The sequence below is a fragment of the Alexandromys fortis genome, unplaced genomic scaffold (genome assembly GCF_014885135.2).
Source record: "Alexandromys fortis isolate MF-2015 unplaced genomic scaffold, M_Fortis_MF-2015_v1.1 scaffold_63, whole genome shotgun sequence".
NCBI classification, from domain to species: domain Eukaryota; kingdom Metazoa; phylum Chordata; class Mammalia; order Rodentia; family Cricetidae; genus Alexandromys; species Alexandromys fortis.
This window is the reverse complement of record NW_026067953.1, coordinates 9,977,218-9,991,252: the sequence shown is the minus strand read 5'-3', so window position 1 is coordinate 9,991,252 and position 14,035 is coordinate 9,977,218. Positions and strand designations below refer to the sequence as shown.

Here is a 14,035-nt window from a genome sequence, read left to right as displayed (position 1 = left end):
TCAAGGACGATGACCACTGTGTAGGTGTCCTGGTCAAGGATGATGACCACTGGGTAGGTGTCCTGGTCAAGGGTGATGACCACTGGGTAGGGTATCCTGGTCAAGGATGATGGCCACTGGGTAGGTGTCCTGGTCAAGGACAATGACCACTGGGTAGGTGTCCTGGTCAAGGATGATGACAGCTTCTGGAGCTCCAGAGAGGGGATGGTGAAAGATGCTCTTGCCTTCTAAATATGGATTAATAGTGTGACCCCTTCAGCATCCCTCTGAGCCTCTGCCATGCCATCCAGGTCCCCTGTCCTCATCTTCATCCTTTTGCTTTCCCCAGTAACCATGGCCAGCAGGCTTTTCTCACATCTAATCACATGCTTGCCTGCAGGCAAACCTACCGGAAGAACATGACCTCTATGAAGATTATTCCCAGCTCCTGAGGGACTTTGAACAGTGGCTGCAGGTTGAAAACTCCAAGCTAGCTGCAATCGTCACAATGAGAACAGCCACAGCCAAGGACTTGAGGACCAGAGAGATGAAGCTGCAGGTCTGTTCCAAGGAATGATCCTCATGGGGTCCATGCCACCAGAAGTTCCTCAAATGAAGGAGGTCATACTTAATAGCTATTTGTAAGCCAACCTAAGTCTAAGTAATCATTTTATATTTTATTTTTTGGTTCAAATAGTTTAGAACTAATTTTTCATTGCATCTGTCTATCCATGCATCTATTTATCCATCCATGCATTCATGTATCCATGCACGCATGCATCCATCCATCAATCATACATTTGTGCATGTACCCATCCATCCACTTTATATTTCTCTATTTGAAAAATAACACCATGGATTGCTTGACCCTGGTATTGGTTAGCTGTCACTGTATCATAAAACACCATGACAGCAAGTTGCTTAAAACAACAGCTATTGTTTAACTCATGATTTTGACACTTGGTGATTTGAGCTCAGCTTGGTTTCTGCCAGTTCTCGGGTCCAAGACACATTTGTTGGACAACTTTATTTTTTGTTGGATGTGGAACAGCTAGGTGACCCTGGCGGGGGTCTGGAAGTTGGTGGAAACAAACAGGACATGAACCATGCATGTCTCATTCTCATATGGGACAGCCCAGACTGCTCCGTGTAGCTGCAGAGTATAAAAAAGCCTATAGGAACGGGAAAGGCCCTTGGATGCCTAGATTAAAAGTTTGCATGCTAGGGTCACACAGATTCTTCTGTGTTATGCTGTACAAAGAAAGTCAACAGACTGTCTCAGGATCAAGGGAAGAGAAAAGAGACTCCACCCCTTGATGTAAAGTCAAAGTATGGTGGACAGGGGAAGGGAACCCCACACTTGTATTCAGTCTACCACTGCTCTCCCCTTCCTGCCATCCTGTCGGACATCCTGTTGGACAGTCTTGGTCTGCGTCTACTGCTATCATGAAATACTCCAGACTGAGTAATTTATAACAAATGAGAATTTCACCACTCCAAAGGCTAGAAAGTCCAAGTATCAGAACCTAGCAAGGTCTCCTTGTTGAGTCAGCATATGGCCAAAAGATGGAGGAGGCACAAAGAGGCAAAGGGTGTAAAAAAGGCCTTTTCATGGCAGCAGTAGTCCCGCCCCTAAGGGTTGTTAACCCCACCCTCGGGCCAGGTCATCTCTCAACGATCCCATCTTCCATTACTGTCAGCTTGGGTTTGGGAAGGGATGATCATTCAACCCATGGCAGTCACCAGACCCTTCTGGAGTCCCCTTCCTGGATGCTTCTGTGTCCTCTGCACTTACTGATCACCTGTTTATGGTAGCAGCTTCCTCCCTGCTCTCTTTTCTGGTGGACTGTCACCAGGTCATGGCTTCTGCAGGCAGTCATGACCCAACAGAACCACTAATCTGACCTTAACCGCCCCCCAAGAAAGTTTTAGTATGGAGTTCAAACCTAAGCCATTGTCCAAGACTCCCTAATCAAGCCCACGCTGTGTCTCTTCTCCTTTATTTATGTGAAATCTCAGTGATATTTTAGGGTCCAAATTTCTTCCTATGTATCCTGCCTCATTGGCAATCATTTGAACTGCATTTGTGGTATGGACTCTTTATAAAAAATATCTGACAAGATCTCTTAAAATATCACTTTTGCCTTGATGACTTTTTCCCATATGTCAATGGAATCTACAATTTTTTCTTCCCACTGTATATTTTTGTCTCATTGTTTCTTTTGTGTATTTTTCACCCTTGACTCAGAGTGTTGAATTCTGAATATTTTTTTTCTGACTTGGCTTCCACTTGACTAATGGTCTTTCTGGCTGTGTCTCATTTGCTATTATATATGTCTGTGAAGGTCTTAACGTTGGTTGTCATAGCGATCAGTTTTAGAGCTTGTATTTGGGTCCCTCTGATCTGGTTGGTTACATTCTCTGGCTTTTATCACATCCTTGATGACATGTTTAAGCTGGTCTTTTAATTCTTTAAACTGTAGCCCATCATAATTACACTGTCTAATAGTTCTGATATCTCCAGCTGTTTAGGAATATCTCTGTCACATATTTCTGCTTCTCATTCTTGGTGCCATGTATTATTGTGTGGTTACTTTTTGTCCTGAACAAAATACACATAAAAACTAATTTGGGACTTAGGATAATCTCTTCCTCCAGAGGGAATTTTGTTTGATATTTCCCAGAGGCAGGGGGCCTAAGATTCTCAGGCTACTGAGTCCAAGTTCAAGTCTTGTAGTTCCCTGGCCCACTAAGATGATCTGGAGCTAGGCTGTACCTGTCCTCAAGGTTCAGATTCACTATGGTTCCCTTTACTCTGAGCGTAAGCCTGAAGGCATCCCATCTACAAAGGGAATCACTTATAACTCCCTTCCTCTGCAGAGCCCAGGCTTTCGCTTTCACCACCTTACCCTTGGGAGGCTGTGGAAACACAGATTGTTTTCAAAGCTGGTATTATTCCCTCTAAGTTGGTAAAAGTCCTAAGAGCAGAAGGAGGTCTGAACAGAGGCCTCGCTTCTCTGGGTTCTCATCCATCCCCAGAGCTTCTGTGATCTTTGTTTACAGTGCTGGGGATCACACCCAGGGCCTCAGACACACTAGCCAAGTGCTCTGCCCTGAGCTGCACTTCCACCCCTTGGCTGCGTTTTGTCCTGACTAGCCTCTCCTATTTGTTAGCCTGTTGATGGCTTTAGACACTGCAATGTGTTCTCAGTGCATAGCTCATCCTGCTGATGGGGCTGCGCATCACAGCAAGTCTTACCACCTACCTCCCCGCTCAGATCTGTTGCCCGCCCTTCACTCCAATCATGTCAAACATGACCTCTCGTCCAGCCTGCAGCATGGTAAATTCTGAGCAGCCTAGCCAGGGTCCAGGCTGGGGCTGAAGCCTAGGCTCCAGCCTGTAGATCTCTCCTCCATCCCACTCCTCCTCTCAGGACTCCAGGGGAGAGCCGCAGTCTCCCCAACTCAACATCAGTGCTGCCGGTCTCAGCAATGCCAGCAGGTGGCATGTCCACGGTGATCACTTTGTGATGGTGACCACTGTGACAAACCTCTTGTGGTCCTGGAATGTCGGTGTTAAAGGTAAACACTGTGGGATGTTCTCTAACATTCCGGGTGCATAGATGAAAGCTGGAAAGGCGGCTCAGAGGTTAAGAGAACTTGCTGCTCTCACGGACGACTGGGTTCAGTTCCCAGCATCCACATGGTGGCCCACAACCTTCCATGACTCCAATTCCAGGGTCTCTGACGCCCTCTTCAGACCTCTGCAGGCACCAGGCACAATCTTGATACACATACATATGTGCAGGGAAAACATGCATACACATAAAAGAAACACTCCTAAGACCAATTTTTAAAAAGAATATTTATTTTATGTGTGTGAGTGTTTGCTTGCATGCATGCCTGTGCATCCCATGTGTGTCTGGTACCCTTGGATCAAAGAAGAGGGCATCAGATCCCTCGGGACTAAAGTTAAATGAGTCAACATTTGGGTGCTAAGAATTGAACCTAGGTCTCTTCAAGAGCTGTGATTACTCTTAACCATTGAGCCATCTCTCCTACCCTAAAAGCATTTTTTTAAAAAACTTGCATGGGTGAGAGTCTCATTTTACTGGTCCTGTCCACATCTCCCAGCATGCCTCAGGTAGCACTTGATTGGCATCTCCTTCTCAGCCAGGTGGGGCTCTTGGGCTACAGGGTAGCCATGGCATGACGCTACCTTTTCTCTCAGGAGCTAGAGGCACGAATCCCAGAAGGCCAGCATCTATTTGAGAACCTGCTCCATTGCAGGCCAGCAAGGGACCCCTCCAATGAGCTGGAAGATCTGCGCTATCGATGGATGCTGTACAAATCCAAGCTCAAGGACTCTGGCCACCTGCTGGTAGGTGCTGCGGGTAAAGGGTGGGGATCCAGGAAGCTTGGGAGAGACAGAGCTGGATCTATTTAGTGCATCCTGGTGCTTCCATACACCAGGCCAGTGTGACTGCTCAGAAGAAGTGAGGGGCACACCTGCGTCTCAGGCACTCCACTTAGGTCATTCTTTGTCCATCTTACCTCCTGGTGACGCTGGAGTTCTGTGAACAGTGTCCGGATCTCTTGTTCCCATCATGTTAGAGTTTTATGTACATTTCCCATTTGGTCCTAGAGCCACCTTCTGCTGGAACCTCTGCACCCCATTCTCCAGAGGGGATAACTGAGTCCTACCCCTGACCCCAATGCTAGAAACTCGGGTCACAGATCTTCCCTGCAGAGGCAACATTCTGTTAAATCTCTGGGATGTGGTGCTGCTGTAGGGATGTGTGGGTTAGATGCCAAGGATGCATGGGGTGGATGCTGGGATGCATGGGGTGGATACCGGGATGCGTGGGTGGATGCTGGGATGTGTGGGTGGATGCTAAGATGCGTGGGTGGATGCTGGAATGCGTGGGTGGATGCTGGGATGCGTGGGGTGGATGCTGGGATGCGTGGGGTGGATGCTGGGATGCGTGGGGTGGATGCTGGGATGCGTGGGTGGATGCTGGTATGCGTGGGTGGGTGCTGGGATGCATGGGTGGATGCTTGGATGCGTGGGTGGATGCTGGGATGCGTGGGTGGGTGCTGGGATGCATGGGTGGATGCTGGGATGCGTGGGTGGATGCTGGGATGCGTGATGTGGATGCTGGGATGCGTGGGTGGATGCCAGCAGTCCTGAGAGTTAGTCCTCTCTTCCTCTGACCTTGGCCTAGCATTTTTTTTTCTCCTGGACTTCCTGTCTCCTACGCAAACCATGGGTAATGATAGCCTTTGTTAAATACTGTGGTCTCCTGACACACCTATACAGGAGAAGAGGTATCCTTCACCCTGCACTGATGATGTCGGCAAGACAAAGAAGTTAAGCTTCCTAGGTCCAGGAAGGAATAGGTGAAATGCCCGCCTCAAGCCTCCCTTTCGGGCACTCCAGGCTTTTCCTGCCCCACAACTGCCAGTTTGGCCACTAGGTGTCAGCCCAGCCCAAGCCAGCTGGGCCACATCCCGGCCCTGGCCAAGGCCATCCAGACAGTGCCACCTGGACCTGAAGTGTGTTAAAAAGCTCATTAAACAGAATCCCCTGCTGGCGCAGGTTGTCCAGATGACCAGAAATTTTAACGAAATACTCCCCTGACAATATGGATATTCTCCTACGGGTTCTGCTGGGGTTGAAGTTTTACGTGCCTTGCTGATTTTTTTACCCATTTCTTTCCATTCCCTAAAATAACAGACGCAGAGTTCTCCAGAGGAGCTGATTGCATTCCAAAAGGTATGTGTCTGCCGTCTGCTCCACGCAGCTAAAAGACCTGTGATTCTGGGGCAGGGTGTCTGCATTTTCTAGAATGTTCCATGACATCTGAAGGTGCACGGATAAAGAACCAAGTTTGGGTTGTAATGGGTTTGGGTCCCGAGGTATGTGTTCTCAGGAAGCCCCAGCCTCAGGAAAGAATTGAAAAGAGTGTGTGGATTAGCCTTCACACACACACACACACACACACACACACACACACACACACACACACACACACACCACAATGGAAGAGGGACCCTTACATTTGTCATTCAGACCCAGAACACACTGGATACTGGATTATCGGCTAGATACTGCTTTGATTACTGTACCAGCAGGTGTAAACCAGGACTGACTCAGGAGCCTGGAATATTCTGGGGAAATTGGATTGTGTGGCGTCTTTGGTCCTAGGGTACACATTAGAAAGGAGTGGTGGAGTCCTTTGCTCTACCAGGCCCGTGATTCCCACCCCCCACCCCCCATGTTTGTCACAGCTAAAGTGAGAACAGTACCAGTTCCTGCCTCTAGGTGGCGCACCCACTGCCCGAACTCTGTGTGCCAGGACTGGTTTCTAGGGAGTCTCAGTTCCATTTCTTATGCTTTGACCAAATATCTAACAGAAACAAAACCTTGAGAAGGGATTTGCTTTTGCTCAGGGTTTCAGAGCATGCAGCCACAGTCGTCAGGACTCTGTGCCTGGGTAGTCTGTCTTTGTATTGGGAGCCTGTGGCAGAGGATGGCTCTCCACTTCCTGACCAACCAGGAAGGGAGAGAAAAAGTGAGATGTTGAGGGAGGGGATGAGGAATATGGGGAGGGGGAGAGAGGGAAAGGGAGAGGAGAAGAGGGAGAAATTGAGGACCCAGACCTGGTATGACCCAGCTAGGCCCTAACTCCCACGTGGTCCATAACCTTCCCTTATTAGGAACCACCAGCTAGGGACCAAGCAGTCAAAACTGTGAGCCTCTGGGGATATTTCGATTCCAATCAGGACACTTGTGGCTAGCGCATCTCATTTTACCCCAACACTGACACCAAGTAGCATGCTTAGCTCAGCTCTAAGCCTGGGGGGAAATGGCGCAAGGAGCTGGCGTGTCCACCAGGCTTGTGACAGCCAATAGCATCAGCCCTCAGGTCTCTACAGCTATGGTTTAACTTTTCACAGGGTACCTTAGGAGCATCCCTGGGACCCTTTTCCCCATTCCTGTCCCTTGCTGTCCCCAGTGCTGCCCTTGATTTCTTGTCTAACATCGACTGTAGTGACATGAGCCCCCAGCATACTCTGGCTCACAGAACCTGGAGTCACGTCAGATCCTCATTCCCCAGAGTCTAAATCCCAGGTGCGGGCTCCCTGAATCCATTCCTGGCCTCTGGCAACTCCAGGAGAATGGGTGACTCATGGATCAGGTAGGACTTATTATGAACCAAGACTACACCCAGGGCCCTTTGCCAACCAGCTTTATGGCCTTGGACAAATCACCTTGCCTTAGGGTTCCCTTTCCCATGTGTGAAGTGGAAATGTCAATGTTGTCTTAATTTACTCTGTGAATTAATTTTGGAGACTGTGCGAACCAAAATACACCAAGGCAGACATGTCTCGCCCAGGATTCTCCTTAGTTCAGAAGGGTATGAACCTCAGGGACTAGGAAAGGAGGTTTGGAAAGGGCAGGTGGTCCGGACTGCCTGGCCTGGTGGCCCCTGGTGGAAGATGGAAGTCCCAGTATTCAATCTGCCTGTTGTTACTTCACTTTAAGTTCCTCCATGGTTAGGAGTCTCCATCCACGCAGCCTAGGCTAGAGTTGGTCAGAGGTGGCCGACCTCTCGACACTGAGACATAACATCTCCTACAAAGTTACAACGAGTTTTGGACCACGTCCCTAGCTACCCTGGGGTGCACGTGACCTGTGGGTCATGGATTGCACACCTCTGTCAGACAGATTCTAAGTGGTGGCTGCATCCAGATCCCTGGCACGGTCATGGTCTCCTCTGACTTCTCGTTGTTCATTTATGTCGTCAATGCCGAGTCAGTGATGACTCAGTGTTAATGTGCTCAAAACCCATCAGCCAGCCAAAGAGTTACAGTGTGCCATCCTTGAGCGTGTGCACCTGGTGGGTGCAGAGCGGCAGGAACATCTTTGCAGAGCTGGGGCTTGGCCATCTCTGTGTCAGAGGGTTCTGGAGCAACCGCGAGAGCTCACAACCCCAGTCGTCACCAAATAGCCCTGTTTAACTACAGCTAGGAGATGGCAGCCATTGTACTGTTGGCAATACTAACTAGGAGGTTTATGTGTTTATCCGTGTTGTGTTTCACAGGTAGGTGTATAAGATGCTGACTTCAGTTCTGGCTTCCTTTTAAGCCAATAAACCTCAGCTTCCTAGAAAGAAGGAAGCTATGCATGGCGGCTTGATATTCAAAGACAGTTAGGATGGCTTGTGAACCCAGATGGCTGTGCCCAGCCCTGAGCTTCTGATCCACTGGTCTAGATAGGTTGTAAATCTGTATTTCTGACTCAGTCCCAGGTGTTGCTCATACTTCTAGTTCAGAGACCACACTTTGAGAACTGGTGTTTTATGCTCTGGATTCAGATCCAGGCTCAGTCACTGGTGTGTGTGACATTACTTGACCATGATCTTGCAATGGCGGAAATGAGTCCTCTAAACTAAAGGCAGGAAGTTTCCTTCCAAGCAACTGGCACATAGCAGGCTCTAAATGTCGTGTATGTGAGGACCTGATTCTCAGAGGCGTGTGAACACTGCTTCTGCTGCTTCTTCTTCTTCTTCTTCTTCTTCTTCTTCTTCTTCTTCTTCTTCTTCTTCTTCTTCTTCTTCTTCTTCTTCTTTCTCTTCCTCCTCCTCCTCCTCCTCCTCCTCCTCCTTCCAGAAAGAGCAGCGACACAGAGATCTTGTATTAGTCAGTTTTTGGTTGCTATTAGAAAATGCTTGAGAAAATCAACTTATAAAGAGGGAAGGGTTATTTGGCCCACAAGTTTTACAGTTTCCCATCCATGGTCAGTTGTCCCTGTTGCTTTGAGCCTTTAATGAAGTAATACATTATGGTGGGAACATGAAGTGGAACAAAACTACCCACCTCATGGCCAGGAAGCCAAAGAAGAGGAAGAGAAGACCCAGGTCTGATCCACGATCCTTTTCAAGGACACACCCCCTAATGACCTAAGGGTCCTCCAATGGGTCCCACCTCCTTCATCATTATTACTTATTTCATGTGCTTGAGTGTTTCACCTGCATTGTGTCTGTGCAGTACATGCATGCAATGCCTTTAGAGGCCAGAAGAGGGCATTGGAGGCCCTGGAACTGGCGTTAGACAGTTGTAAACTGCCCTGTGGGTGCTAGGAATCGAACCTAGGTCCTTTGCAAGAGCTGAGTCATCCGTCACCCCACCTCTTAAGGATTCCATTCCTCCAAATACTCTAGCATGGAGAACCGTTCTGTAACTCATAAGTCTCTATGGGACGCTCAAAACCCAAATTCATAGTCCTCATGTGTTTTTAGCTTAGGTTAGGTATGTGCACATATGATAGGACTCCACACATGTGTGCACACCCAGGTGCACACACATGTGCATAAAATCACATGAGCATGCACATATACACATATGCACACGTGTACTTGTGCACATACATGCACACACACACACACACACACACACACACACACACACACACACACACACACAGAGGCCAGCCAGGTAGAACAGAAGTGCCTTCTGCAGAAGTTGAAATCGCACCAACTTCAAACCCTTCTGTGTGTTATTTTCAGCCCACAGGGAAGAAAGACACCCACTGTGGAGCTCATGATGTATGTGCGGTTGATTCTCCACACTTCCTTTACTCCCCCCAGGCCTCAAGTCATCTGAGGCTCCAGCTGCGTCAGCAGCTTCAGCCTGTTTGTTTGCATAAACAGAGTAATTAAGATTTATTAAACTTGTACTGCCAGCGTGTTAGCCAGCTCGGTGCCAGTGGATGCTTGCCTGCAGCACTCAGACACACAAATCGTAGCTGCCGCTTGAATGGCAGCCCAGCCGGGCCGTGAGTCACCTCAAGCCCCGCTGTGGCCTGGGACGTGTGTCGCCCTCCCTGAAAACAGTCTTTGCACTGGAGCCCTGAGCTGACCTGAGCTGCTGCTCTCCAGTTTGCAGGGGGCAGGCACAGTGTGCCAAGGCGCTCTTGGTGCACTCGCCTATGTGTGGTGCCACCCAGGAGTGGCACTATCTGATCGTATTCCCATGGTTTTAAGATACATAACTTATTTTACACTTTCCCCTGGCTGGAACTTAGATTTTTGTTCCATTCTTCTTCACCTTCTCTCTTTCCCTTCCTCCCTTCCCAGAGATTCCCATAGCCCAGGCTAGCCTCAAATTCACTGTGAGGATGAAACTGGATTTCTAATTCTGCCTCTACTTCCTGAGTGCCAGAGTTACAGTGGACGCTATCATACCCGCTCACCCAGTGTCATGGTGGATATTATTATACCTGTTTACCCAGTGTCACAGTGGACGCTATCACACCTGCTCACCCAGTGTCACGGTGGACGCTATTATATCTGTTTACCCAGTGTCATGGTGGCCGCTACCATACCCACTTACCCAGTGCTAGGGATCCAGCTAGGATCATACATGCCAGCACACACTCTACCTACTGAGCCACAACATCCCATCTCCTTTGTGGAGGCTGTTCAGTCGAGTGTATTCTGGCATTGGTTGCTTTATTTCATTTATTTATTTATTTATTTATTTATTTATTTATTTATTTATTTAAGATTTCTGTCTCTTCCCCGCCACCGCCTCCCATTTCCCTCCCCCAATCAAGTCCCCCTCCCTTGAAAGCCCAAAGAGCAATCAGGGTTCCCTGCCCTGTGGGAAGTCGGTTGCTTTATTTCTTGGTAGTAAGTTAATGGCTGCCTTCCAGCAGGTGCCTGGGGTGGGTGGGGTACAGTGATACCAACCTTGGAAGGCATCAGTCGGCTTCCCGTGGTAGAGGATAGTTGTCACAGCTGAGGGTTAAAAATTCAAAATGGAAGTATGGTTTCCTCTGAGTATGTGTTGCTTTCTAAGTCAAGTCTTTGTGAGTTTGGGGCTGTGGGTCCACCAGCCAAGGGCTTGTGTCGTCCCTGGCCAAATCTATGGTTCTGTTGTGCCGTGTCCTTTCGAATCCTGGAATGGTTTAAGGAAACTGCAGAGATCCTCGTGGCTGGCAAAACCATCAGCTGCATGTCTTAATTTTCTCACTGTTGTGAAAAATTACAAAAGCCACTTAAGGAGGGATTTGAGGGTACAGTGGGGAACAGTGGGGACTTCCCTTGTACGGAGTCATGGTGTCTGGTCACACTGTGTCCACAGTCTGGGAGCAGAGAGAGATGGATGTTGAATGTTTTCTTCTTTTTCTCTTTCTTTCTTTCTTTCTTTCTTTCTTTCTTTCTCTCTTTCTTTCTCTCTCTCTTTCTTTCTCTCTCTCTTTCTTTCTTTCTTTCTTTCTTTCTTTCTTTCTTTCTTTCTTTCTTTCTTTCTTTCTCTTTCCCTCTCTTCCTTCCTTCCTTCCTTCCTTCCTTCCTTCCTTCCTTCNCTTTCTTTCTTTCTTTCTTTCTTTCTTTCTCTTTCCCTCTCTTCCTTCCTTCCTTCCTTCCTTCCTTCCTTCCTTCCTTCCTTCCTTCCTTCCTTCCTTCAAGACAGGGTTTCTCCTTTTTATTCAGTCCAGATCTCAGCCCTTGAGCTGGTTCCACCCACAGTTAAGACGGGTCTTCCCACCTCAACTGGATCTAGAATTCCCTCATAGACGTACTCAGAGGCTTGTTTCCATAGTGACTCTTGGTAGCCAAGACTAACCATCGCCGCTCTCTTCCCAGTGGGCAGACTGTGCAGCTGTGGTCACACAGTATCCAGCATGTCCCCCTGCCCCATTCCCTCTTGAACCTCCTAGTCGCTCACCGTGTATCTTGCCTTGGTTCACAGAGTCGACAGCAGAGGCGGTGGCGGAATCCCTGCTCTCTCCTACAGAAAGCCTGCCGGGTGGCGCTGCCACTCCAGCTCCTGCTCCTGCTCCTTCTGTTGCTGCTCTTCCTGCTGCCGGCCGGGGAGGAAGAGCGCAGCTGCGCCCTGGCCAACAACTTCGCCCGCTCCTTCGCTCTTATGCTTCGGTACAATGGCCCCCCGCCCACCTAGTCCTCTGGGGCCTACAGGTGACGTTCTGCAGTCCCTCTGAGGCTGGCTTTGGGGGGAAGCTGGACAGACCAGACACCCAGAACAGTCGCGGTCTAAATGCTGCATCCGTTCCCAGAACAAACTTGCTTTTTTCTACGATGTCATTTCTGTCTATTTATACTGAACGTGTACTATGTGTGGTTAGAAAATGATGTACAGAATTTTTATATGTGTGTATGTATATGCTCAGTGTAGATAACTTCAGACTCGATGTTTCTTTGTGCCTACGGGAGTCCCCAGCAGTGTGTTTCCCTAATGGGATTTGTGACACTCGTGCCTTAGCCTCCTGTCATCCCTGGCAGACAGGAGAAACCACACATTACTTTTATGATGACCTGTCACCCAGGAATCCAGGCGTCAGTGCAGAAGTCTCCGAGCTGTGAGCGTACCTGAGCAGAACCGGAGTCCTAGGGCTCTTGTGCATGTGACTAGGTTAAAGCCGCAGACACAGTCAGAGCAGTGAGGCCGGACAAGGGACAGAGGGACAGGGGGGACAGGGGGACACCGAGAGAGGAGCAGAAGACCTGTAAAGGAAGGACAGTGTGCCACAGAGCAATGGTGCTTAGCACTCCACCCCCACGCAGCAGCCACTGATAGCACAGACCGTGAGGAATGCCCGTGACCATAACCGTGACCCTGTGTCTTCAGGAAGTGGCTGGGGTTTTGTTTGTGTGTTTTCTCCAGGAGAAAGAAAAAGGAAGACGAACTTGGCATTTTATTCTGATGCACAAGGGTGAAGTACGTTGCCAGTGGCCTGTGCCAGTCCCAGGAGGCCTGTGTCATTTTGTTGTTAGGTTTTCTACCGGCTAGGGTATGAACTGAGGGCAGAGTGGGAACACAGGCCTACATGAGGCAGAGAAGACTCAGGCCATCTGAAGGGGTCTCTCTTCCCTTCTGAGAAGGAACTGTGCGGACTGGTGGGTCTACAGGGCTGGGCAAGTCCTACCTTCTTCCCCCGTGGGCCTAGGGCTCACCACCAAGAACCAAGCAGGAGCAGGCAAAGTGGGTTCCAGGCACATGTGGGATGCATCTGGTGTGACTCCAGGCTATGCCCAAGGCTGGAAACATAACCAGGGAATGCTGGAATGATTCCTAAGAGGGTTAAAACTGGATCAGGTTTGACCTAAACTGACACTTTTTTTTCTTAGAATTTTTAGAAAATTCTTAATGCCCCCTTTTTAACAGATGGAATTTGTCTGTAAGGTGTGGATACCCTCAGGCTTAGCCATCAGAGGCACAACCAGTGTTAAAGAACCGGAGAGGCACTTTAAACACGACAAATACTGAGGCCCTAAGAGGGACCCTACTCAAAGGTCACCACCCTTACACACACACACACACACACACACACACACACACACACACAGTCCCTCCCAAGCTGGCATCAGGCTACACCATGTACAGCTTCCATCTTAGCACAAAACCTAGGAAAGGCTGGGCATTGACTAGCAGGAATACAACACCTTAGGGGTTGTTGCTTGATCTGTAACCTCAGCCAAAAGGCCTCCCCTGGACCCAGCCACTTTGCTGGGAAATCAACGATTGGTGAACCCTGACCTCAGACCCAGGTTGCCGAATCCTGATGCTCACTAAGGCCATTGGTCCACTTAGTCAGAACTGTGGCAAAGGACATCAACGCTTCCTTTTCTACTTCCCCATTTCACAGGTGAGAAACCTGAGGCCCAGAGAAGGGAAGTCACTTACCCATAGCCACACAGTAAGAGCCTATAAAGCCATAAGTGGGTTGGTCACCAGTCTTCAAGTGATAGCACAACCTCTTCATATTTTCCTTCCAAAAAAAAAAAAGAGGGCTAGGGCACGACTCAGAGGTGGAACACTTGGCCAACAGGTATAGGTCCTGGGTTCCATCCTTAGAACTTATGAGAAATAAAGAGAAAACAGAAAAGAGAGCTGTTTACTATGAATGTAGCCCTGTCTCGTGGCAAATGCTGGGGAGGGTGAAGCTGCGATGTGTGGGTGGTGGGGTGGTTGAGAACATTGTATTTTTAACTATTGTCAGTGATACTGTGGGTTGCTCGTTTGCATA

General features: G+C 48.9%; 1 protein-coding gene across 2 annotated transcripts in view; it reads left to right on the top strand.

Annotated features, from left to right (window-relative positions):
* The window catches only part of Syne3 (spectrin repeat containing nuclear envelope family member 3), a 79,791-nt gene extending 65,983 nt beyond the window's left edge, over positions 1-13,808 (top strand). For both annotated transcript variants that reach the window (XM_050151557.1, XM_050151558.1), the window contains 4 exons: positions 380-538; positions 4,211-4,360; positions 5,717-5,755; positions 11,740-13,808. In XM_050151557.1, the coding sequence (XP_050007514.1) occupies positions 380-538; positions 4,211-4,360; positions 5,717-5,755; positions 11,740-11,949 (558 nt within the window). In that variant the 3' untranslated portion in view covers positions 11,950-13,808. The remainder of the gene's footprint in view (positions 1-379; positions 539-4,210; positions 4,361-5,716; positions 5,756-11,739) is intronic.
* Positions 13,809-14,035: the final 227 nt, after the last annotated feature.